The following is a 26196-nucleotide window of genomic DNA, read 5'->3' as shown; positions in this document are numbered from 1 at the left end:
CTCTCTCTCTCTCTCTCTCTCTCTCTCTCTCTCTCTCTCTCTCTCTCTCTCTCTCTCTCTCTCTACAATTTGCATACCTTATCTCACATCTCAAAGTTGTAACATTTGCATAATTACAGCATCTTTGCCCTCTAATTATGCCATGTCCCTAAATACTTTATATTTGGTGCATTTTCTGTCATAACAAGTAGCAATGTATTCGACGATGGACAAACCCATGCAAATTTGTACTTGGTTCTTTGAAAAGCTCTATATAAAATGCAGGTATATTCATGATTATTATATTCATGAATAATGTTATATTCATTACACAGAATAATATCCACAAAATGTAATGTTCTGTAACTGCTTCTGTGCACTTTATTCCCAGCTGAACATGGTTTTCAAAGGCCATTAACAAAGATAGTTCCAAACCTCTCTGCTCGTCTCACAGCATCTTACTGTGTCTGGGCCAGGGAATTTAGACAAGACTGCCCATCTTACAGTGTCTGGACCAGGGAATTTAGACAGGAGTGCCCATCTTACAGTGTCTGGACCAGGGAATTTAGACAGGAGTGCCCATCTTACAGTGTCTGGACCAGGGAATTTAGACAGGAGTGCCCATCTTACAGTGTCTGGGCCAGGGAATTTAGACAGGACTGCCCATCGTACAGTGTCTGGACCAGGGAATTTAGACAGGAGTGCCCATCTTACAGTGTCTGGGCCAGGGAATTTAGACAGGAGTGCCCATCTTACAGTGTCTGGGCCAGGGAACTTAGACAGGAGTGCCCATCTTACAGTGTCAGGGTCAGGGAATTTAGACAGGAGTGCCCATCATACAGTGTCTGGGCCAGGGAATTTAGTCAGGAGTGCCCATCTTACAGTGTCTGGGCCAGGGAATTTAGACAGGAGTGCCCATCGTACAGTGTCTGGGCCAGGGAATTTAGTCAGGAGGTCCCATCTTACAATGTCTAGGCCAGGGAATTTAGTCAGGAGTGCCCATCTTACAATGTCTGGGCCAAGGAATTTAGTCAGGAGTGCCCATCGTACAGTGTCTGGGCCAGGGAATTTAGTCAGGAGTGCCCATCTTACAGTGTCTTGACTGTTTAGGATAGAAAGATCCAAGGCTAATGGTCATTGGGCTCCATGGTGGAGAGAGAGACGGGTACAAGGCCACTGGTGAACACAGCGCTCCATACTACCTTTATATAAGTGATGGAGGAGTCAGAGACAGTGGATGAGACAGAAGGGGTGAGTGTGATGGAGGAGTCAGGGACAGTGGATGAGACAGAAGGGGTGAGTGTGATGGAGGAGTCAGAGACAGTAGATGAGACAGAAGGGGTGAGTGTGATGGAGGAGTCAGAGACAGTAGATGAGACAGAAGGGGTGAGTGTGATGGAGGAGTCAGGGACAGTGGATGAGACAGAAGGGGTGAGTGTGATGGAGGAGTCAGGGACAGTGGATGAGACAGAAGGGGTGAGTGTGATGGAGGAGTCAGGGACAGTGGATGAGACAGAAGGGGTGAGTGTGATGGAGGAGTCAGAGACAGTAGATGAGACAGAAGGGGTGAGTGTGATGGAGGAGTCAGGGACAGTGGATGAGACAGAAGGGGTGAGTGTGATGGAGGAGTCAGGGACATTGGATGAGACAGAAGGGGTGAGTGTGATGGAGGAGTCAGGGACAGTAGATGAGACAGAAGGGGTGAGTGTGGTGGAGGAGTCAGGGACAGTAGATGAGACAGAAGGGGTGAGTGTGATGGAGTAGTCAGGGACAGTGGATGAGACAGTAGATGAGACAGAAGGGGTGAGTGTGATGGAGGAGTCAGGGACAGTGGATGAGACAGAAGGGGTGAGTGTGATGGATGAGTCAGAGACAGTGGATGAGACAGAAGGGGTGAGTGTGATGGAGGAGTCAGGGACAGTGGATGAGACAGAAAGGGTGAGTGTGATGGAGGAGTCAGGGACAGTGGATGAGACAGAAGGGGTGAGTGTGATGGAGGAGTCAGGGACAGTAGATGAGACAGAAGGGGTGAGTGTGATGGAGGAGTCAGGGACAGTGGATGAGACAGAAGGGGTGAGTGTGATGGAGGAGTCAGGGACAGTGGATGAGACAGAAGGGGTGAGTGTGATGGAGGAGTCAGAGACAGTGGATGAGACAGAAGGGGTGAGTGTGATGGAGGAGTCAGAGACAGTGGATGAGACAGAAGGGGTGAGTGTGATGGAGGAGTCAGGGACAGTAGATGAGACAGAAGGGGTGAGTGTGATGGAGGAGTCAGGGACAGTAGATGAGACAGAAGGGGTGAGTGTGATGGAGGAGTCAGAGACAGTGGATAAGACAGAAGGGGTGAGTGTGATGGAGGAGTCAGAGACAGTGGATGAGACAGAAGGGGTGAGTGTGATGGAGGAGTCAGGGACAGTGGATGAGACAGAAAGGGTGAGTGTGATGGAGGAGTCAGGGACAGTGGATGAGACAGAAGGGGTGAGTGTGATGGAGGAGTCAGGGACAGTAGATGAGACAGAAGGGGTGAGTGTGATGGAGGAGTCAGGGACAGTAGATGAGACAGAAGGAGTGAGTGTGATGGAGGAGTCAGGGACAGTAGATGAGACAGAAGGGGTGAGTGTGATGGAGGAGTCAGAGACAGTAGATGAGACAGAAGGGGTGAGTGTGATGGAGGAGTCAGGGACAGTGGATGAGACAGAAGGGGTGAGTGTGATGGAGGAGTCAGGGACAGTAGATGAGACAGAAGGGGTGAGTGTGATGGAGGAGTCAGGGACAGTGGATGAGACAGAAGGAGTGAGTGTGATGGAGGAGTCAGGGACAGTAGATGAGACAGAAGGGGTGAGTGTGATGGAGGAGTCAGGGACAGTGGATGAGACAGAAGGGGTGAGTGTGATGGAGGAGTCAGGGACAGTAGATGAGACAGAAGGGGTGAGTGTGATGGAGGAGTCAGGGACAGTGGATGAGACAGAAGGGGTGAGTGTGATGGAGGAGTCAGGGACATTGGATGAGACAGAAGGGGTGAGTGTGATGGAGGAGTCAGGGACAGTAGATGAGACAGAAGGGGTGAGTGTGGTGGAGGAGTCAGGGACAGTAGATGAGACAGAAGGGGTGAGTGTGATGGAGTAGTCAGGGACAGTGGATGAGACAGTAGATGAGACAGAAGGGGTGAGTGTGATGGAGGAGTCAGGGACAGTGGATGAGACAGAAGGGGTGAGTGTGATGGAGGAGTCAGGGACAGTAGATGAGACAGAAGGGGTGAGTGTGATGGAGGAGTCAGGGACAGTAGATGAGACAGAAGGGGTGAGTGTAATGGAGGAGTCAGGGACAGTAGATGAGACAGAAGGGGTGAGTGTGATGGAGGAGTCAGGGACAATGGATGAGACAGAAGGGGTGATGGTGATGGAGGAGTCAGGGACAGTAGATGAGACAGAAGGGGTGAGTGTGATGGAGGAGTCAGAGACAGTGGATAAGACAGAAGGGGTGAGTGTGATGGAGGAGTCAGAGACAGTGGATGAGACAGAAGGGGTGAGTGTGATGGAGGAGTCAGGGACAGTGGATGAGACAGAAAGGGTGAGTGTGATGGAGGAGTCAGGGACAGTGGATGAGACAGAAGGGGTGAGTGTGATGGAGGAGTCAGGGACAGTGGATGAGACAGAAAGGGTGAGTGTGATGGAGGAGTCAGGGACAGTGGATGAGACAGAAGGGGTGAGTGTGATGGAGGAGTCAGGGACAGTAGATGAGACAGAAGGGGTGAGTGTGATGGAGGAGTCAGGGACAGTAGATGAGACAGAAGGAGTGAGTGTGATGGAGGAGTCAGGGACAGTAGATGAGACAGAAGGGGTGAGTGTGATGGAGGAGTCAGAGACAGTAGATGAGACAGAAGGGGTGAGTGTGATGGAGGAGTCAGGGACAGTGGATGAGACAGAAGGGGTGAGTGTGATGGAGGAGTCAGGGACAGTAGATGAGACAGAAGGGGTGAGTGTGATGGAGGAGTCAGGGACAGTGGATGAGACAGAAGGAGTGAGTGTGATGGAGGAGTCAGGGACAGTAGATGAGACAGAAGGGGTGAGTGTGATGGAGGAGTCAGGGACAGTGGATGAGACAGAAGGGGTGAGTGTGATGGAGGAGTCAGGGACAGTAGATGAGACAGAAGGGGTGAGTGTGATGGAGGAGTCAGGGACAGTGGATGAGACAGAAGGGGTGAGTGTGATGGAGGAGTCAGGGACATTGGATGAGACAGAAGGGGTGAGTGTGATGGAGGAGTCAGGGACAGTAGATGAGACAGAAGGGGTGAGTGTGATGGAGGAGTCAGGGACAGTAGATGAGACAGAAGGGGTGAGTGTGATGGAGTAGTCAGGGACAGTGGATGAGACAGTAGATGAGACAGAAGGGGTGAGTGTGATGGAGGAGTCAGGGACAGTGGATGAGACAGAAGGGGTGAGTGTGATGGAGGAGTCAGGGACAGTAGATGAGACAGAAGGGGTGAGTGTGATGGAGGAGTCAGGGACAGTAGATGAGACAGAAGGGGTGAGTGTGATGGAGGAGTCAGGGACAGTAGATGAGACAGAAGGGGTGAGTGTGATGGAGGAGTCAGGGACAATGGATGAGACAGAAGGGGTGAGTGTGATGGAGGAGTCAGGGACAGTAGATGAGACAGAAGGGGTGAGTGTGATGGAGGAGTCAGGGACAGTAAATGAGACAGAAGGGGTGAGTGTGATGGAGGAGTCAGGGACAGTAGATGAGACAGAAGGGGTGAGTGTGATGGAGGAGTCAGGGACAATGGATGAGACAGAAGGGGTGAGTGTGATGGAGGAGTCAGGGACAGTAGATGAGACAGAAGGTGAGACAGAAGGGGTGAGTGTGATGGAGGAGTCAGGGACAGTAGATGAGACAGAAGGGGTGAGTGTGATGGAGGAGTCAGGGACAGTGGGCAGGGATACTGGTGTTGGAAACATTTGAATGTTTGAGTTGTTTTGTGCTGATAGTACTGAACAGGTCAGTGAATTTGTGTTAGCATGTGAGATGAATGTTGGTTGACTAACTCCAGTGGCACACAATGTCCAAAAGCATGTGGTATGCTCTTCAGAATACATGGAAATCCAATGGGAATGCTCCCTCTCTTTGAAGCCCTGACTGTGTGATAACCCTGGCCTACATACAATATGTTCTGGAGGGAGAAAAACTGCAAAAAAGTGCTTGAAGTGCAAATGATAGAGACTGGGGGAGGAGACGATGAATTTGTGTGAGATGAATGAGGAAACATTCTCTCTCCCTCTCTCTGTGTCTCTGTCCCTGTCTGTCTCTCTGTGTCTCCCTCTTCTGTGTCTCTGTCCCTGTCTGTCTCTCTGTGTCTCCCTCTCTCTGTGTCTCTGTCCCTGCCTCTGTCTGTCTGTCTGTCTGTCTGTCTGTCTGTCTGTCTGTCTGTCTCTGTCTCTCTCTCTCCCGCTCGCTGTGTCTCCCTCTCTCTGTGTCTCTGTGTCTCTGTCTGTCTGTCTGTCTGTCTGTCTGTCTGTCTGTCTGTCTGTCTGTCTGTCTGTCTGTCTCTCTCTCTCTCTCTCTCTCTCTTGGTCCCTATGAGAGAGCAGCTCCTTAAGCAGACCAGACCCAGCTACTAATGTACTGGTCCCTATGGGAGAGCAGCTCCTTAAGCAGACCAGACCCAGCTACTAATGTATTGGTCCCTATGAGAGAGCAGCTCCTTAAGCAGACCAGACCCAGCTACTAATGTATTGGTCCCTGTGGTAGAGCAGCTCCTTAAGCAGACCAGACCCAGCTACTAATGTATTGGTCCCTATGAGGGAGAGCAGCTCCTTAAGCAGACCAGACCCAGCTACTAATGTATTGGTCCCTATGAGAGAGCAGCTCCTTAAGCAGACCAGACCCAGCTACTAATGTATTGGTCTCTATGAGAGAGCAGCTCCTTAAGCAGACCAGACCCAGCTACTAATGTATTGGTCCCTATGAGAGAGCAGCTCCTTAAGCAGACCAGACCCAGCTATTAATGTATTGGTCTCTATGAGAGAGCAGCTCCTTAAGCAGACCAGACCCAGCTACTAATGTATTGGTCCCTGTGGTAGAGCAGCTCCTTAAGCAGACCAGACCCAGCTACTAATGTATTGGTCTCTATGAGAGAGCAGCTCCTTAAGCAGACCAGACCCAGCTACTAATGTGTTGGTCCCTATGGGAGAGCAACTCCTTAAGCAGACCAGACCCAGCTGCTAATGTATTGGTCCCTATGAGAGAGCAGCTCCTTAAGCAGACCAGACCCAGCTACTAATGTATTGGTCTCTATGAGAGAGCAGCTCCTTAAGCAGACCAGACCCAGCTACTAATGTATTGGTCCCTATGAGAGAGCAGCTCCTTAAGCAGACCAGACCCAGCTACTAATGTATTGGTCCATATGAGAGAGCAGCTCCTTAAGCACCAGCTACTAATGTATTGGTCCCTATGAGAGAGCAGCTCCTTAAGCAGACCAGACCCAGCTACTAATGTATTGGTCCCTATGAGGGAGAGCAGCTCCTTAAGCAGACCAGACCCAGCTACTAATGTATTGGTCCCTATGAGAGAGCAGCTCCTTAAGCAGACCAGACCCAGCTACTAATGTATTGGTCCCTATGAGAGAGCAGCTCCTTAAGCACCAGCTACTAATGTATTGGTCCCTATGAGAGAGCAGCTCCTTAAGCAGACCAGAACTGTGACCAATTTCTTTTCGAAGTGGGACACCTTCAATTATACGCTTTGGTGCTACTCTGAGACATCTTTTTTTTTATTCGGGTCCTGGCCTGCCCTGAGATATGGCCACAAGAGGCCAGCAGAGAACAGGTTGTTCACAGGGCCAGTCTGGTACTGTTGCAGTCAACGCAACAAACTAAGCTTTTTACTCATGGACCAACATCTTTAGCAAGTACAGAGGTTACTTCTGGTTTCGTTTTTTGTCACAAAGACATCACTTGATCGCATAGAGACCTTGCATCCCCACAAATGTTGAGCCTGAGATTCAAACAGGGGATTATGGATGTTATGTATTGTAATGAGGAACCACAACATTGGAATGTGAGGAACATTACTGTAGCTGGCTGGTGGGAGTTTAATGATTATTGGATGTTGGCTAGAACATTTATTTATAACTAATATAACCGGATTACTCACGTCGACTCAACAGACCCAGATTGTCTTTCTACCTCCTCCCATCAAACTCCCCCCCCCCCCCAACTCCTACTTCTACCACCTTCTACCAACAACTCCCTCTCATCCTCCTCCTATCATTCTATAACAGGGAGTTTTAGTGGGTTGTTGGGGGGGGGGGGGGAGAGAATCCACGGCATTGACCTTTCCCTAAACTGCATAGACAAGACTGCCTTTACTCATTTGAATACATACTTTTTACAAGTCCGTTCTACTTTGAATACTTCCTGTATTCATTTGAATGGAATGTTCTTTGCTAAATGAATTCCCTTACCACACAGCACGGAGCACTCTCACAGGAACAAGATTACACCGTGGTGTGAAAGGACATGACCTCGCTCACACGACACAACCTCCAACTGCCACACTCAACATTTGGCAGACACTACTGAAGTGGAATACGTGACTCACTGCAAAAGACAGATCCTGTGTTTCAAGTCACCCCTCGTCTACTCTCTCAGACCCAGATGGTCAGTTACAACGTTGTTCTCTCTCCTCCTCCAGAGTTGTCTGACATTGTCATGCTGGAGAAGACATCCAGGAAGTAGAGGTTAGAGAATGGTTAGACGGGTCTTCACCAACGAAGAAGTAGAGGAGGATGTTATGGCAGACTGGAGAGAGAGAAACATTTCTCTGGGTGTGAGCGTTGTTGCTTTGCTGGGGCATTGTTGACTACATGGGTAGTTATTGTCTGGCCTCCAAAAATAATGATGATACTAAGACTTGTGTAATACTTAATTAGGTATGTGATTTTTCCTGTTTGTACTTTGCGTCATGATGTTTGACCTTTTTGCTGTACTTCATGACCTTTTATCTGTACAGAACACCTTTGTTAATGGTGGATTAAAGGGACAGGCTTTTCAAATACACACGTGATCAGGGCGGATATATTCTCACGCGGCAGGTCCCCAAGCCGAAACATAATGTACCACAACCAACCAAGAAGGTGGCCTTCAACTCTAGATTAAATGTTGTGAAAGCCTTAAGGCAAAACTTCTCGATGGTGTTGTTGCCAACCTGCATTTTCTATCCTGTATTGACCTTTCCGCCTACTCAGGAGGCACACAAATTATATTCAACTGACTGACATGAAATCCTGTTCAACTGACTGACATGAAACACCAGACACACAAATGTAATTCTTTATTCATAATAGATGTGTTATTACATCAACGTACATTCAACAACAAAAAGTGAAATGACAAAACGGTAAACATTACGCCCCCTTGTGTTTCAGTACAGTGGATCACTCAGCACAAATTCACATCGGCAGACACTTTGCATGGAGAATAACAATAAGAGTCAGGAAGGTTATCCCATGGGACAAGAGAGCTGTTGAAAATAAAGTACTATATGTTTTCTCACAGTACTCTACTACATTGTGAGTCATCTGTAGAGGAACCATTTAGTGAGTCATCTGTAGAGGAACCATTTAGTGAGTCATCTGTAGAGGAACCATTTAGTGAGTCATCTGTAGAGGAACCATTTAGTGAGTCATCTGTAGAGGAACCATTTAGTGAGTCATCTGTAGAGGAACCATTTAGTGAGTCATCTGTAGAGGAACCATTTAATGTAAAAGTTTAATGATTGGTTTCCTTTCTTTGTCATCTTGCACCACACAGAAGTAGATACAGGCTATATACTGCAATATGTGGACACCCCTTCAAGTTAGTGGATTTGGCTATTTCAGCCACACCTGTTGCTGATCGGTGAATAGAATCGAGCACACAGCCATGCAATTTCCATATACAAACATTGGCAGTAGAATGGCCTTACTGAAGAGTTCAGTGACTTTCAACGTGGCACCATCATAGGATGCTATCTTTCCAACAAGTCAGTTCATCAAATTGCTGTCCTGCTAGAGCTGCCCTGGTCAGCTGTAAGTGCTGTTAATGTGAAGTGGAAACGTCTAGGAAACGGCTCAGCCACAAAGTTGTAGGCCACACAAGCTCACAGAACAGGACCGCCGAGTGCTGAAGCTCGTAGCGCGTAAAAATAGTCTGTCCTCCATTGCAACCCTCACTACCGAGTTCCAAGCTGCCTCTGGAAGCAACGTCAGCACAAGAACTGTTTGTAGGGAGCTTCTTTAAATGGGTTTCCATGGCAGAGCAGCCACATACAAGCCTAAGATCACCATGCGCGATACCAAGGGTTGGCTGGAGTGGTATAAAGCTCGCCGCCATTGGACTCTGGAGCAGTGGGAACGCGTTCTCTGGAGTGATGAATCACGCTACACCATCTAGCAGTCCGACGGACAAATCTGGGTTTGGCGAATGCCAGGAGAACGTTACCTGCTCGACTGCATAGTGCCAACTTTAAAGTTTGGTGGAGGAGGAATAATGGTCCGTGCTAGGCCCCTTAGTTCCAGTGAAGGGAAATCTTAATGCTACATTAAACAATGACATTCTAGACAATTCTGTGCTTCCAACTTTGTGGCAACAGCTTGGGGAACGCCCTTTTATGTTTTAGCATGACACAAAGTGAGGTCCATACAGAAATGGTTTGTCGAGATCAGTGTGGAAGAACTTGACTGGCCTGCACAGAGCCCTGACCTCCACCCATCGAACAACTTTGGGATGAATTGGAATGCCGACTCCGAGCCAGGCCTAATTGCACAACATTAGTGCCCGACCTCACTAATGCTCGTGGCTGAATGGAAGCAAGTCCCCCCAGTAATGTTCCAACATCTAGTGGAATGCCTTCCCAGAAGAGTGGAGGCTGTTATAGCAGCAAAGGGGGGACCAACTCCATATTAATGCACATGATTTTGGAATGAGATGTTCGATGAGAATGTGTCCACATACTTTTGGTCATGTAATACATATACAGTACCAGTCAAAAGTTGACACACCTACTCATTCAAGGGTTTTTCTTAATTTCCTACATTGTAGAATAATAGTGAAAACATCAAATCTATGAAATAACACATATGCAGGTATATTTCACTGGTCATCCCCAAAGCCAACTCCTCTTTTGGCCACCTTTCCTTCCAGTTCTCTGCTGCCAATGACTAACGAATTGCAAAAAAATACAAATAAAAAAATAAAAATCGCTGAAGCTGGAGACATATCTCCCTCTCTAACTTTAAGCATCAGCTGTCAGAGCAGCTTACCGATCATTGCACCTGTACACAGCCCATCTGTAAATAGCCCACCGAACTACCTCATCCCCATATTGTCATTTACTTTTGATCATTTGCACCCCAGTATCTCTACTTGCACATCATCTTCTGCACATCTATCACTCCAGTGTTAATAAATACAATTTAGCATTTTGCCACTACGGCCTATTTATTGCCTTACCTCCCTAATCTTACCTCATCTGCACACACTGTATATATATTTTTCTATTGTGTTATTGACTGTACGTTTGATTATCCTATGTGTAACTGTGTTGTTGTTTGTGTCGCACTGCTTTGCTTTATCTTGGCCAGGTCGCAGGTGTAAATGAGAACTTGTTCTCAACTGGCCTACCTGGTTAAATAAAGGTGAAATAATAATAATAATTTTAAAAACCATCTCAATTGGGTTGAGGTCAGGTGATTGTGGAGGCCAGGTCATCTGATGCAGCACTCACTCTCCTTCTTGGTCAAATAGCCCTTACACAGCCTGGAGTTGTGTTTTGGGTCATTGTCCTGTTGAAAAACAAATGATAGTGGGACTAAGCGCAAACCAGATGGGATGGCGTATCGCTGCAAAATGCTGTGGTAGCCATGCTGGTTAAGTGTGACCTTGAATTCTAAATAAATCACAGACAGTGTCACCAGCAAAGCACCCCCAAACTATCACACCTCCTCCGCCATGCTTCACGGTGGGAACCACACATGCGGAGATCATCCGTTCATCTACTCTGCGTCTCACATGGACACGGCGGTTAGAACCAAAAATCTCAAACTTGGACTCAGACCAAAGGACAGATTTCCACCGGTCTAATGTCCATTGCTCATGTTTCTTGGCCCAAGCAAGTCTCTTCTTATTGGTGTCCTTTAGGGGTGGTTTCTTTGAAGTAATTTGACCATGAAGGCCTGATTCATGCAGTCTTCTCTGAACAGTTGATGTTGAGATGTCTGTTACTTGAACTCTGCTGGTAACTGGTAACTCAAATGAACTTATCCTCTGCAGCAGAGGTAACTCTAGGTCTTCCTTTCCTGTGGCGGTCCTCATGAGAGCCAGTTTCATCATAGTGCTTGATGGTTTTTGCGACTGCATTTGTAGAAACTTTCAAAGTTCTTGACATTTTCCAGATTGACTGACCTTCATGTCTTAAAATAATGATGGACTGTTGTTTCCCTTTGCTGATGAGCTGTTCTTGCCATAATATGGAATTTTACCCAATAGGGCCATCTTCTGTATACCACCCCTACCTTGTAACAACACAACTGATTGGCTCAAACGCATTAAGAAAAAAATCCCACATACTAAATTTGAACAAGGCACACTTGTTAATTGAAATGCATTCCAGGTGACTACCTCATGAAGCTGGTTGAGAGAATGCCAAGATGCAAAGCGGTCATCAAGGCCAAGAGTAGCTACTTTGATTCTCAAAAATTAAATATATTTTTATTTGTTTCACACCGCTTTGGTTACTTCATGATTCCATGTGTGTTATGTCATAGTTATGATGTCTTCACTATTATTCTACATTGTAGAAAATAGTAAAAATAAGGAAAAACACCTGAATGAGTAGGGGTGTCCAAACTTTTTACTGGTACTGTGTGTGTACACACACACAAACACACGTTCAAAAGTTTGGGGTCACTTAGAAATGTCCTTGTTTTTTTTGAAGAAAACGTTAAAAAAAAAATAAAAAAAACTGTCCATTAAAATAGCATCAAATTTATCAGAAATACAGTGTAAACATTGTTAATTTTGTAAATGACTATTGTAGCTGGAAACGGCAGATTTTTATGGAATATCTACATAGGCGTACAGAGGCCCATTATCAGCAATCATCACTCCTGTGTCCCAATGGCACGCTGTGTTAGCTAATCCAAGTTTATCATTTTTAAAAGGCTAATTGATCATTAGAAAACTCTTTTGCAATTATGTTAGCACAGCTGAAAACTGTTGTCCTGATTTAAAGAAGCAATAAACTGGCCTTCTTTAAGACTAGTTGAGTATCTGGAGCATCAGCATTTGTGGGTTCAATTACAGGCTCAAAATGGCCAGAAACAAAGAACTTTCTTCTGAAACTTGTCAGTCTATTCTTGTTCTGCGAAATGAAAGCCATTCTATGTGAGAAACCGCCAAGAAACTGAAGATCTCGTACAACGCTGTGTACTACTCCCTTCACAGAACAGCACAAACTGGCTCTAGCCAGAATAGAAAGAGGAGTGGGAGGCTCCGGTGCACAATTGAGCAAGAGAACAAGTACCTTAGAGTGTCTAATTGGAGAAACAGACGCCTCACAAGTCCTCAACTGGCAGCTTCATTAAATAGTACCCGCAAAACACCAGTCTCAACGTCAACAGTGAAGAGGCGACTCCCGGATGCTGGCCTTCTAGGCAGAGTTGTAAAGATAAGAGCGTCTGCTAAATGACTTAAATGTAAATGTAAATATCTCAGACTGGCCAATAAAAAAAAAAAAGATTAAGATGGGCCAAAGAACACAGATACTGAACAGAGGAAGTCTTCCTAGAAGGCCAAACCTGTCAGGTGGGTGGATTGTCTTCGCAGATGAGAAATGCTCACTAACAGGGATGTAAACAAATTTGTGCACAACATTTGAGAGAAATAAGCTTTTTGTGCATATGGAACATTTCTGGGATGTTTTATTTCAGCTCATAAAACCAATACTTAACATGTTGTGTTTATATTTTTTGTTCAGTAATATATATAAATATACAGTTTATGACTATTTTTTTTATCCTACAGGAGGTGGTCGTTGCCATAGCAACCTTGAGTTAGTTCCTGAGTTCACTGGCGCATGTAGAGAGTGATGAGGCCTGCATGGTGGAGCTGTTGCCACAGTGTCATCTCCATCCTCATGTCATGGTTGATGAAGAAACCCACTGGGTGATATTGGCGGTCGAAGTAGTGGTCAGAGTATTTCACATAGTCTGGAGTCATGAAGCCGTACGCGCTCACCTGTTTTCAAACAGACAGACAGACAGACAGACAGACAGACAGACAGACAGACAGACAGACAGACAGACAGACAGACAGACAGACAGACAGACAGAAACGGGGGGGGGGGTGGCAGAGTTCAGTTGCTGCAGTCACAGCCTTTTGTTGTCAAGTGTTCTATGCCTCAAGAACAATGATTACCATATGGGCCTTTGCTTTAGGCAGTGATCTGAGGAGAATGTAGTATTTCTGTTTTACAAGGCTTTTGAAGACTATCAGGGTCAGAGTAAATGCTGTCCAACTGGAAGGCCAGTGCAGTCGTGTCCAGAGAGTTATTGTTTAATGGCTAGTCCCTGGTGGGTCGTACCGTACCTGGTCACAGGTGTGTATCGCAGCCAGCAGCATCACAGCACCTGTTGATGGACGGTACATGTCCTTGTATTTGGTCTGCATGGCATGGGCCCGGAGGAACCTACGACATAAAATACAAAAGAGCATTTAACAATACAGCTGGTCCACACATTTACTTCAAAACAAAACCATTAAAATGGTGTACAAGAGGATTATCTTCAGGGACAATGAATTTGATCCTTTCCTAAAATGCCCTTGCTGGAGAAAAGGTTGTGGACAGACCAGACCTGGCTGCCACCTTTTCCTTTTTGAGAGGAGAGCTAACCCCACACCACACAGGCCTTATTAGTATGCACCCGAACAGAGTTATGGTATAATAATTACCTTTAAGTGTTAGATGGAGTTCTGGTGACATCACCAGGCGCTAAATGAGTTAATAGACCAATAAGAGAGATCCAAACCTCTCTGCCAATAACAGCTAGTCTTCCGTTTTCCCCCTCCCCACTCAGACCACTCCCAGAGAGTCTTAGCAAAATCCTCGCTTGAGAAATTGTTCTTTGCTAAGAAGCTATTTTTGTTTTCAATGGAGATAAAAATGGGCACTGCCACTCAACCAGGGTTGGGATCAGTTACAATACAATTTTTTTTTTTTATCACAGAACATGTGTCATATATTATTGGAACCTCAACCTCTTCCTCATCAGATGACCTCTAACCATTGTAGGAAGAGTTCTCGATCATAAAGTGGCTCCCAAAACAGTTGGACTTCAAAAAGGGGTTTATTTAATACCTTTGTCCAGGTGTGTGTGTGTGTGTGTGTGTGTGTGTGTGAATATATAAAAATCAGAGCTCAGCTGTGATTCGGATTAGCCACAACAACTCTCCTAAAGACTGTGTTTTGTACTAAGATAACTCACTTCTCCCCCCTTTTTTTTTTACACACCTGTTTCTGATGTAGCGTATGAAATCTGGATGGTACATTTTCAACTTTTCTACAGTCACATTTCCTCCAAAGTATGTGGGAGGTCTAAAAAAAAGAAAAACAGAAAACAGTATAGAACACACATTAGTAAATAAAGAAGGAATACTTGGGGACATTGAGGGTATTCAATTACAATGGAAATCCGCATAGATGCTGTGTGGGGGAATGAAATCAAAACCTCCTCCATGGATATGAAGCCATCCGGTATCTTACGTTTTGCTCCTCTCTGGTCCTCTTTCTACTGGAGTGTGTGTGGCAGCTGCTTTCATCAGAAGATAATCCCTGTCATGGTCTGGCAGGAAGACATAGCGTGTCTCCTACAGGATAAAGACAGAAAACGAGGGGAATACATGATCAGACTATTATTTTTTTTTATTTTTTTTTAAGAGTTTGTCTGTAAATGAATTAAAGAACGGAGGATGAAGTTTATTCCCAGTGAGTAAATGTGATCGTAAACCATCATCATCATCATGGAAGTGTTCACCTCAGAGAGCGGTGGTCCTCTGTAGCCCACTCCGGCATAGCTCCTCATGGAGTTACGGAGTGTGTTGGTGGAGAACGTGTAGAGGGACGTTCTGGAGCCCACATCCTGCTCAAAGCCTTCAATGACAGCTCCGTTGGTCCTGGAGTCACAACAGAAGCATGGAACAGAACTTTGTCAACAACCAATTTTTTAAAATTAAAATTGCTGGTTCGAATATCAGAGCCGACAAGGTGGAGAAAAATAATCTGCCACTGTGCCTTTGAGTAAGGCACTTAACCCAAATTGCTTCAGGGGTGCTGGACAATGGTGACCCTGGCCATGACCTCACATCCTGCGGGTATCTCAGGGGGAGCTGGGATATGGTGACCCTGGCCGTGACCTCACACCCTACTGGTGTCTCAGGGGGAGCTGGGATATGCAAAGAAAATACATTTCTATTACATAGTGCCTTGTGACAGAGCTCTTAAAAGAAAAGGGCGGACAAAAAAAGCGAGAATGGACTCTACCTACGTGTCTTTAGCCTCCTGTTTTACCAAACTACATGTCAATATAAGCACCTCCCAACTGATTATCTTTATACATGAACACTGTCAATGATGAATAATTACAACACAGGACACACAGAAAGGAACACGGTGAACGACAAGCATGAAGGAACATGAACACTGTCAATGACCCCACACTCAGGTAACCACAGAAACCAGATGCATGCTTCATTCAACAGACTCTTGAGGAGCCCTTGAATTGGCTCTCCTGAATGACAAAATGAAACACAGGAGAAAGGCCAACTGTATTAACATAATACACATTCCAAGGAACATCTTCCACTTAAGGAAGGGCCAACCGCCCACGCAGGCTATTGATGAAGTCAAGACTAAACAAGGTCAAAGACGGCGTCTCACCTGAATACGTAGTCATGCTGGTCGATATCCCGGCCTTTCTTTGAATCCTTCAGGATCCCTCCATTGCCCACGACAGCACAGCGGACACACCGTGAGCCGTTGCTACGACGATCCCAGTCATCAAACATGTGCCAGTTGGCTGACGTGTTGAGAACAGATAGGGTCGACACCAGAGCTGCAACAACAAATGCATTCCAATGTAATAAAATAACTTGTGAAGACAGCCAACCAAACAGATGATTTCTGCCAGAAATTTTCCAATGGACGACAGCCACACTCAACTGTCAGTGTCTCGTCTCACTAGCTGGGAGGTGTGGGTAAAGTCCACGGGGTAATAACAGTGGAATGATTCTATCCTTTACTCTTGTAGATGTGAGCTGATAAGAGATTCCCCATGCATCTGTGAAGAAGTGCAGGTGTACTCCATCGACTGACCATAAAGGGTTGTGTGTCACACCTCTGAAGCCATATAACATCTTTACTGAGATGACCATGGATGATAGGGCACTGGAGTTAGACAGTGGCAGTCAATGATGTGGAACTAAATTGTTTGTCGTCGGCACGTGAAGGTGATTTGTCAGCTAATTTCAAACAATATTTGGTATGAAGTAACGCATTGAAACGTTCACGTCAACATGTATTGAAAGTACTTACTGTTAAAGTCGACGTTTGCCCAGCCATGAGTCCCTGGGTACCGTCTGAGGCGCTGGTACTGTTCTGGAGTGGCATGCTTGGCCCACTGGAGCACAGGGATCCTGCCCAGATACCTTACCCCAAAGTCTGTCTGGGGCACCCTGCTACGAATACTGTCTGGACAGTCCTGGATGGAGTAACGTTCAGAAAAGTCAACCTCATTTACTATATTTCAATACAATTTCAGAACTCTAAAATACGATTTGGAGAACAGTGAAAACAAGTAAAAATGACCCCAGCCATTATCACCTTGGCTGCTGTAGCTTCATTCACCTCAGTCCATCTACAAACACATAGCCTATTAGCTATTAGCCGCTACACATTAACTCAGCACTGGGTAGACCATGTGATGACGCTACAACATTCTATGGCGATAACACAAAATAACAGATTCTGGGAAACCTGTGATAGGACTTCATATCCTGTCATCGTAACGGTACATGGGCAAAAAACACCAGCACACCTAATGTCCCTATAGAACAATAAGTGACTCAACATCAGCATTATTAAAACTGAACAAATTGTGTAATTTTACCATGCAGACCTGCAGTTACATAAAGGTCATTGTAAAGTGGGTGATTCAAGCACTGGATGCTGATTGGCTGACAGCCGTATACCACGGGTATGATTTTAAAAAATGTACTGCTCTAATTACATTGGTAACCAGCTTATAATAGCAATAAGTCACCTCGGGGGGTTTGTGGCATATTGCCAATATACAATGGCTAAGGGCTGTGTCCAGGCACTCTGCGTTGCGCCTAAGAACCTCCCTTATCCCTTGGGATTTACTGCTTAAATTATATATAACTGGGCTGATTTCCACACAACATAATATGGACATGGCTTAAGAAGTATTTTATTTTTTATTTAAAAAAGGTTCTGAACCTCGGTGTCTCCTCATAGCTCCGGTCTTGTATCAAACGAGGCCATTTATGTCTTCATCGTCAGGGTAACCACTAACTGTTTCTGAGGAACACTGAATCATAGAAAGTCAACGATGGAGATAAGCAGACAAAGGGTTTGATGGGAGTTGTGCATACCACTCGACTAAACAAAAAAAGGTAGAGATAAAGAGATTGGAGATTGCTTGGAACCGTATGGTATTCCTTTACCACCCACATGTCTGGATCAAATAGGCCTAAACACATATGCTTCACATCTTATCTGTCTTATGAAAGATATCAAGACGAAACAGTCCACATGAGTGAGAAACCACCACATGGAGCAGAGAGTTCTCTGTTGTGGTCGACCGTATTTAGTCTATATTATAGGAGAAATAGGAAGCGGACTTCGTTTAAACTGAAGTGACTGTTTTGCAAATGAACCTCAGCAATTGTTCATATGAAATGTGCAAATGTTCTTTCCTTGTCTTGGTTGACCATGTGATGATGCTAGAACAGTCTTCTATTGTGATGACACAAGGAAGGTAGAACAAGAGAACACAGTCTGGGAAACATGTAATATATTTGCGCCCAAAGAAAACACCAGCCTGTTTTCCCTGGCATTCATTCAACTAGACATCCCACACACACCAGCCAACGTCATTACAAAACATGAAGTCCTTAACATCTGCGTGATTAAAACTGAACTAGTGGTGTAATTTTATCATGCTGACCTGCAGTTAAATAAAAAGGTAATTATAGAACACTGGGCTTATTTACACATAATGTAATATGGAGATTGCTTAAGATGGCCCAGAGCTTATCAAATTGCTGTATGAAATACACTTTGAAGACCTTTTGGGTTGTGTTATCTGGTGGTTAACTAGAGTATCACCCATGTCATCTGACTGAGAGTTAACAGATATCCACTGTCCTTATTTTATAGCAAAGTGGGACATTATTTTAAGTGCTTCCATGCTTCATGTGTCTGAAAGTACAATCAGTCAGCATTGACTGCAAGGAGACCACAGGCCTTCTAAGGTCTCTGAAGTAGACAGCGATCACACAAACAGATCAAGTAGCAGGAACAGCTCAGAAAAAGGAACTTCAACTCACTGTTTGAGGTGGGGCATCTTCACTGTAGTAGCTGTCGCCAATGAAGGGTGGCTCTGTTGGTTTGGCGGACTTAAGGAGAGTAGCTTTAAGATCAGAGCCCTTGGTAGTCCTGGCTCTAGGTTCTGTTGACGGTCTGATTCTGGCAGAGGATGTGGACTGCACCTTTAAACTTAAAGGTGTTGGTGGTGTGATCCTGGTGTGCTGCTCATCACTACTATCTAACAGCGTATTGCCAACAAGAGGGTCATGTAACCTGGCAAGAGACAAAACACACACCTTATAGCTGAAACTGGTGTCACCTTAACTGTCCTGGGTAATGTCAAATGTTGTTGTCTTCAGTTCAGGGTCATAATATCCTGCTTCCCAATTGTGGAAAAACTCACATCTTCCTCTAACACAAACAAAAGTTCCCAAATTGAGCAGAGAAGCTGAACCTAAAATGGCTTTCTAAACATTATCTAGGGTTGAGCCTAGTCATTATAAAGTGTTGTCAGATTTCACCACTATTGAAATTTGTTTTACACAAACCTACAACTTTTCTTCCAGGCTAATTTGTGATCGAGTCTGGATTATGGCTGACTTCAACTGGTCGATAGGCTTTGGTCGACCAATATTTTTGGTTGTTGTCGGGGACAGCCCTAGTCTTGATTTATTCTGAGTAAAACAGTACGGAGAAGTGGTATGCTATTCAATGTGTCAACGGTAAAGCTGCATCGTGTTTGGTAGGTGAAAGACAACAATCGTCTGTCTCATAACCGGACCTGTATCCTCCACATTGATGTTGGCCAAGTGCACTTATATTAAATAAAAAATAAGGCCTGATTGTGTCCGGATGTATTTTCAGTACAACAAAATGCCAAAGATCTCTACAGAGTAATATTGTCCCAATGCATTGAGTCATATCTGGACCTGTATCCTCCAGTCATTTAATGAAAGACAAAGGTCATCAACCCAAAATGGGATTAGGGCGTAACCGATACCTGTGATGATCTGAGATTATAAAAAGTGATTGTCACCACCAGGAAATAGAACTGAAGGACTGATGCATCATGGACTATCCATTCTCTCATAAGAGGCTCTCGAGCAGACAAAAGAAAAACCGATGGATGAGGGCAAAATATTCCCCCCTTTTCCACAGAAATGCTCATGTTTTTGTCATGCAATAGCAGAATTCCCCTTCTCCATAAACTGTTCATTCATCATTCCCCCGGTCTGTCTAAATACAGTGATCTCCATTTGTGTTAATAGATGGTGACTCCAACGCAAAAATGCATTTGGAGAGACAGTTTGGAACAAAAAGGAGTGGCAGAACAGGCCGATTTCGACTAACTGGCATTCAGATAAAAGCACTGCTTAGGTGAAACCCAAGGGCTACGGCAGGCAGGCAGGCAGGCAGGCAGGCAGGCAATCAAAATGACAGACCTGCTGAACCTTGACCCACTCAAACGTATGATTTAGTCTCCAAATTAGACCTCTCGCAGCGAGAGAAAGACAGCCGTTTCCACTACTCTGACATTACTACCAGGCTGACATTTCACATGAACCCCATTCTGTTGTTCTCCATTTGTTTTCATGTTAGCCCAGCTGCTTCCTGTGTGTGGCTACATTGTGGTTTTCACAATGATATGACTTGCAGGAAGACAGTAAGTGTTTGATAAAAAATCCCATGGTTTAAGTCTCCATGATCTCAGGCAGGTGAACCATGTCCCTCTGTACGGCTAGTCATTTGGCAAACTGAGCGTCCAGGAGGATTTTCAATAAATAAAAAAGTAGAAAAAAATAGACGTTGCATACAGTTCATACATTAATTCCACTAGGTCAGCTTTTTAATCAATTAAAATCCCTCCGAATCTTCGCTTTTGAATTACACAATACACTAATCATTTAACATTCCCAGGCAGTAGCTAGGTTTCCATCCAATTGGCGACTGATTTTTATCTAATTATTATTATTTATTTAACTAGGCAGGCCAATTAAGAACAAATTCTTATTTACAATGACAGCCTACTGGGGAACAGTGGGTTAACTGCCTTGTTCAGGGGCAAAACAACAGATTTTTACCTTGTCAGCTCGGGGATTTGATCTAGCAACCTTTCGGTTACTGGCCCAACGCTCTAACCATTAGTCTACCTGCCACCCCATATTCAAGCGAATATTCTATAAAAAAATCTAAAGTTCAATGTGTTTCCATGGCATTTCAACTCTGCCAATAGTTGTCACAAAAACTGTTGGGTTAAATAGCAAATGTGCCTACTCTGGTCTTGACAAGTGTGCTTTGGTCAACAGCTGGCAGGTAGGCTGTGCGAGTAGGCTGTGCGAGTAGGCTGTGTGGGGTATTTGTATTTATTATGGATCCCCATTAGCTGCTGCCAAAGCAGCAGCTACTCTTCTTGGGGTCCAGCAAAAATAAGGCAGTTTATACAATTTTAAAACATTACAATACATTCACAACAAACACACCATGTGCACTCAGGCCTCTAGTCTACATGAGATTATTATGGATAAGTGCGAGACTATTTAAAAATGTGTCAAACGGCAGTCAAGCATTGATCATCATGTCACCAGAAAAAGGCCTTTGATATTAATTGGAAAAGGAGCATCGAGATCGAGTACTTTCACCACCCTGTGAAGCTCATCATAAACTATTGAATCTGTAGCCTACTAAACTGCATGGCTTCCCCAGGTTTACTTCCATATGATGGTTCTTATATTAATATTTGCATATAAAAAGGTGTTTCTGCCGCCATTTCTCACATAATAATTTTTTTTACAGACAAAAAAAAGATCCCACCATGTCAAACGAACAAATGATTTGTCGGCATTTACAAAATTATACCGAAACTTTGCCGTTTCCGTCACAGCTGTCGTGATATTATTTATACGGTTTAACTTTATTCACATAAACTGTGAATGGAAACATTGTTAGAAGTGTTACGTTTTCCACCAGGAGTTTTAGATTGTTGCATCATTGTTTGTTTACCTGTTGGGTTCCTGTGTGTACCAGATGCCAGGGAATTGGGCCAGGTTCAGGTTGTCCATGCGCCAGGTGATCTCAAGGTTCAGACAGATGATGTAGATGACTGGCAGGAAGCTGACACACAGGAAGCACAGCCCTAGCCTCCTCTGGAGCCCCATGCCCATCATCGTGGCCCTGAGCCTGAGCAGCCGGCTGTGTGTGTGCCCTATACCCTCCATGGAGGAGGAATGTGGGGAGTCACCGATGTCCTGAGTTCGGGTTTTCAGGGGAGCAACGAGGAAAGAGACAAGGGCTGAGTTGACTGTAAAATGAGTCCACAGAGGTGCACACTACTCTGGGGACTCTCTTACCACAGTCTGGAGAGAGAGAGAGAGAGAGAGGAGAAACAGGGGAGACGGACAGAGATAAAATGGAGAGAGCAAACTTTACCTCACCATGTCAACAGAGCTGCTCCCAATAATCCCTTTTTAATTAAACCTCTGACCACAAAATACAGGATTTCTGTATTCTTTCAGATCCCTCTATTTTAGGGGCAGATGGGTATTTACTTTGGACTGTTTATTGCCACTGATGGCTCATGGTACAGGAACTCCCTCTGACCAGGTGAAGCCTTCATCCTTCCAGAACAACACAGTGATGGCAGAGTAACTGTCAAATGTACCATCTCTGACAACCCTGCTCACCCCTACGAACCCTGCGCAACCTGTTTAACCCTACTAACCCCGCTCACCCCTGCTCAACCCCGCTCACCCCTGCTCAACCCTACGAACCCTGCTCAACCTGTTTAACCCTGCTCAACCCTACTAACCCCGCTCACCCCTGTTCAACCCTGTTCAACCCTACTAACCCCTCTCACCCCTGTTCAACCCCGCTCACCCCTACTAACCCTGTTCAACCCTACTAACCCCGCTCACCCCTACTAACCCCTCTCACCCCGCTCACCCCTACTAGTGGGTAGTCAAATAAAATGTTATTGGTCACATACAACACATTTACCAGATGTTATTGCAGGTGTAGCGAAATGCTTGTGTTCCTAGCTCCAACAGTACAGTAATATCTAACAGTTCACAAATCTAAAAAGTTAAATAATGGAATATATAAATAATAGGACAAGCAATGTCAGAGTGGCACTGACTAGAATACAGTAGAATACAGTATATACATATGAGATGAGTAAAGCAGTAAGTAAATATTATTAAAGTGACCAGTGTTCTATTATTAAAGTGACCAGTGATTCCATGTCTATGTACATAGGGCAGCAGCCTCTAAGGTGCAGGGTTGAGTAATCGGGTGGTAGCCGGCTGGTGATGGTTATTTAACAGTGATGAACTTTAGATAGAAGCTGTTTTTCAGTGTCACGGTCCCAGCTTTGATGCACCTGTAATGACCTCGCCTTCTGGATGATAACTGGGTGAACAGACCGTGGCTCAGGTGGTTGATGTCCTTGATTATCATTTTAGCCTTCCTATGACATTGGGTGCTGTAGGTGTCCGGGAGGGCAGGCAGTGTGCCCCCGGTGATGAGTTGGGCAGACCGCACCACCCTCGAGAGCCCTGCAGTTGCGGGAGGTACAGTTGCCGTACCAGTCGGTGATAGAGCCGGACAGGATGCTCTCAATTTTACATATTAAAGTTTGTGAGGCTCGTAGGGGCCAGGCCGAATTTCTTCAGCCTCATGTCTGTGTGGGATGACAATTTCAGAATGTCAGTGATGTGTATGCTGAGGAACTTGAAGTTTTCCACCTTCTCCACTGCTGTCCCGTCGATGTGGATAGGGGTGTGCACCATCTGCTGTTTCCTGAAGTCCATGATCAGCACCTTTGTTTTGTTGACGTTGAGGGAGAGGTTATTTTCCTGGCACAAGTAATGGCAACACCAGGAAACCAGAATCACATCACTACTCTGAAGAAATGTCTCTGTCCCAAGTGGCTCTGGTCAAAGGCAGTGGACTATACAGAATAAACATTTTAATTAAAAAAATTAAAAAAAAAGGGCTTTTGGGGTGCAATCAATGTATTCTTCACATGCTCCTCCCCCTGGCTGTGACTATCATTTTAAATGTACTCTACCAGTTCCTCTGGTAGAGTACTCCCATTAGCACCTATATGAGACCACACACTTCTATACCTCATCTGTCACCTCCCTCTGACTACAATGACATGGTAAACACAGTGCTGGGCAGAAGAAAAAAATGGCCTTAGGCACTACATTCTGTTCTGATTGGATTTACATGAGTGAAATGCATACTCTTTAACAACAGATTAAACTTGTCTGTTTACCCTAGCCTTGGATGTGGAGTGGCCAAAGCCACATTCCTGCTTCATGTAGGAGTGCAGCTATTAGCATACCGTAACATTTAGACTAACAAAATAAAGACAGCAATACAAACTATACAGGAGCTTCTCATCTAAAACCATACCGCACATACACACTTGATCAATGCCACGATTCAAAAGGGTGTGGATATTATAAAAGCCTTTACATTTTCAAAAATTGGGCTAACAGAGCAAAAAATAAAATAAATAAAATACTGTCTACTGGTACTAAGGTCATTCTTGCAGGGGCATGTGATGTGGGAGAGCCATTGTCTTTACGCTGTACCACTCAGAGAGGGGTATGTAGGGTACAGTAGATGACTCACACACTACCTCCAGAGTTAGTGTGGCAGCATTGAGAATGATAGAGGACTTTAGTGGTCCAAAGTCTGTATTAGCACGGGCAGCACCATTGAGGGCTTCCCCCATTTTAATGTAGTCAACTGAGTGGGACTTCCAATTCATTGGTGATCCCTCCTGGTGACCCTGTAGGAGTCATGTCCAACCAGGTCACCAGGAGGGATCAGACAATTGTGAAGAAAATTGACTACTTTAAAAATGGAGGTAGCCTCAATGGCACTACCCATTCTGTCACATACCCTAGAATGGCACAGATACAAAAGGTTGAGTCTGTGTTTGGGAGACATCTGTTAAGGTCATTTCTCCATGTTACAGTGCTTGTTTACGGAAATCAGACAGGCGACCACCTCCGGAGGTAGTGTGGGAGACATCTACACCCTGGAGTTAGCCTTCTAGCACGCTCCGGACACCTGTGTACAAGCTTTACTGAGGAAGTGTAGTCTGGTTAGATGGCAGCATCCATGGCTGTATGGCTGTATGGCTGTGTAACTGGTACATTCTCTCTAGCTGATGAAAGATTTTTTTAAAACGGCCATATATTTCCAAGCCCATAATCGCATGCGATGATTATCAACGTTAAAAACACAGCGTCGAGATTGTAGTTCACATGAGCCAGTCGTTGGGCAAGGCTAATGGATGAAAACTGTAGGAAGAAGGAAGAATGCAGAGAGCTATCCTGGACCTAGTTTGTGTTGTCAAAGTAGTGTAGAGTAAATCTTTGAAACATACTAAAAAAGGTAATGAATACATCAGTAAACATTTATCAAAAACTACTGTAAGACAGATGTCATAAAAATGTAACTGATTTACTTTTGCTTCAGTGTTTGTTTGAAGATAGATGACCAGGGGAATGGAAGGAAAACCTAGATCCTCAGATTAGCCCTGTTCAACACATGTGGAAACTTTGACATTTGGTGGAGAATAGAGACAGCAAACATTTTACCTTAAAAGGTCTTAAAATGTATTTTATAATCTTGGCTGTGCCTTTAGTTCCTTTAAGTTTAATAATGATGATGATAATAAAATACTTTCCCTCTTTTGATTTAATTCCTATGTTTTTTTGGTTCTGCTAAAAATCTGAATGAATCCTAAGTAGAAAGCTGTAAACTTTAAGGTATTTGTTAAAGTTTATGTTTTTGCACCGATTACCATGATCACCCTCAGAGAAACAGCAAGTCACTACTCTCAGATCTCTCCTCCCTTCTCACAACACAAAGCTAAACATAGGAAATAAAAAGTTAAAATGTCCCCTTATCCACTTACCTGTGACGAGTCTTCTTTAGTGACAGTAATCTGTCTGCATAGTAGGAGAGTAGCGACAGTAGAAAGTCATCTAAACCAGAAGAACTATTTGACTAATAGACCGGAGCGCCGCACAGCACAGCACGACACGGCATGGGCGGGACTATTGTGAAATGAGCAACAGATGCTGGCAATTGGGAGAGAGGGAACACTTACTACGGGGTGTAATCATTAGTCCAAACAGTTTTGTTTTGCAACGAAAACTAGCGTTTCTATTTGACAAATTCAGCTAGGTCCAGCCCCATTTCGTTCTGTTTAGTTCCTAGTGAATACACCCCAGACTACAATAAAGTCAGACGTGAGACGACAGCGTTAGAGGAATAGCGTTGCTATGGTCACAATGGCTGTGTTCACACAGGCAGACCAATTCTGATATTTTTTCCACAAAAAATAAACTGCCCCCTCAGATTTGTCCATTTAAAAAAAAAATACAAATACAATTTATACCTTTGTTTTTGTTTTTCTGTAGTACTACTAGCCACCGAGTATTTTTGTGGAGTTGGCTTTAGATAGCCCAGATAGGTTCCCATTCTCATAACAAGCTACCAAGAGCCATTTCAGGCTATCAATCAAGTTAGAGTAGCTAGCTTGTCTAAAGCCTTGTT

At 44.7% G+C, this 26196-nt stretch overlaps 3 protein-coding genes across 4 annotated transcripts; 2 read left to right on the top strand and 1 right to left on the bottom strand.

Annotated features, from left to right (window-relative positions):
* The first annotated feature begins 1791 nt into the window (after positions 1-1791).
* Positions 1792-3105, top strand: LOC139580279 (uro-adherence factor A-like). The gene has a single exon (XM_071408826.1). It carries the CDS (start codon positions 1792-1794, stop codon positions 3103-3105), a length of 1314 nt encoding a protein of 437 aa, XP_071264927.1.
* Positions 3106-3153: 48 nt separating this feature from the next.
* Positions 3154-4332, top strand: LOC139580278 (uro-adherence factor A-like). The gene has a single exon (XM_071408825.1). It carries the CDS (start codon positions 3154-3156, stop codon positions 4330-4332), a length of 1179 nt encoding a protein of 392 aa, XP_071264926.1.
* An 8570-nt stretch (positions 4333-12902) lies between these two features.
* Positions 12903-25691, bottom strand: LOC139580380 (alpha-N-acetylgalactosaminide alpha-2,6-sialyltransferase 2-like). Of its 2 annotated transcripts, none has more exons than XM_071408998.1 (10): positions 25553-25691; positions 21619-21971; positions 18639-18891; positions 16603-16768; positions 15949-16123; positions 15047-15185; positions 14776-14879; positions 14524-14607; positions 13602-13701; positions 12903-13250 (listed from the first exon to the last, which is right to left on the bottom strand). In XM_071408998.1, the coding sequence occupies exons 2-10, from the start codon at positions 21831-21833 to the stop codon at positions 13080-13082; spliced, it is 1407 nt and encodes a 468-aa protein (XP_071265099.1). In that variant the 5' UTR covers positions 21834-21971; positions 25553-25691; the 3' UTR covers positions 12903-13079. The 2 variants fall into 2 exon arrangements, with proteins under 2 accessions (XP_071265099.1, XP_071265100.1); XM_071408999.1 differs by having other exon boundaries at positions 21619-21863; positions 25553-25663.
* Positions 25692-26196: the final 505 nt, after the last annotated feature.

Source organism: Salvelinus alpinus, chromosome 7 (genome assembly GCF_045679555.1).
Source record: "Salvelinus alpinus chromosome 7, SLU_Salpinus.1, whole genome shotgun sequence".
NCBI classification, from domain to species: Eukaryota; Metazoa; Chordata; class Actinopteri; order Salmoniformes; family Salmonidae; genus Salvelinus; species Salvelinus alpinus.
Note: the sequence above shows the minus strand (reverse complement) of the source record. Positions and strands in the feature narration are given on the sequence as shown.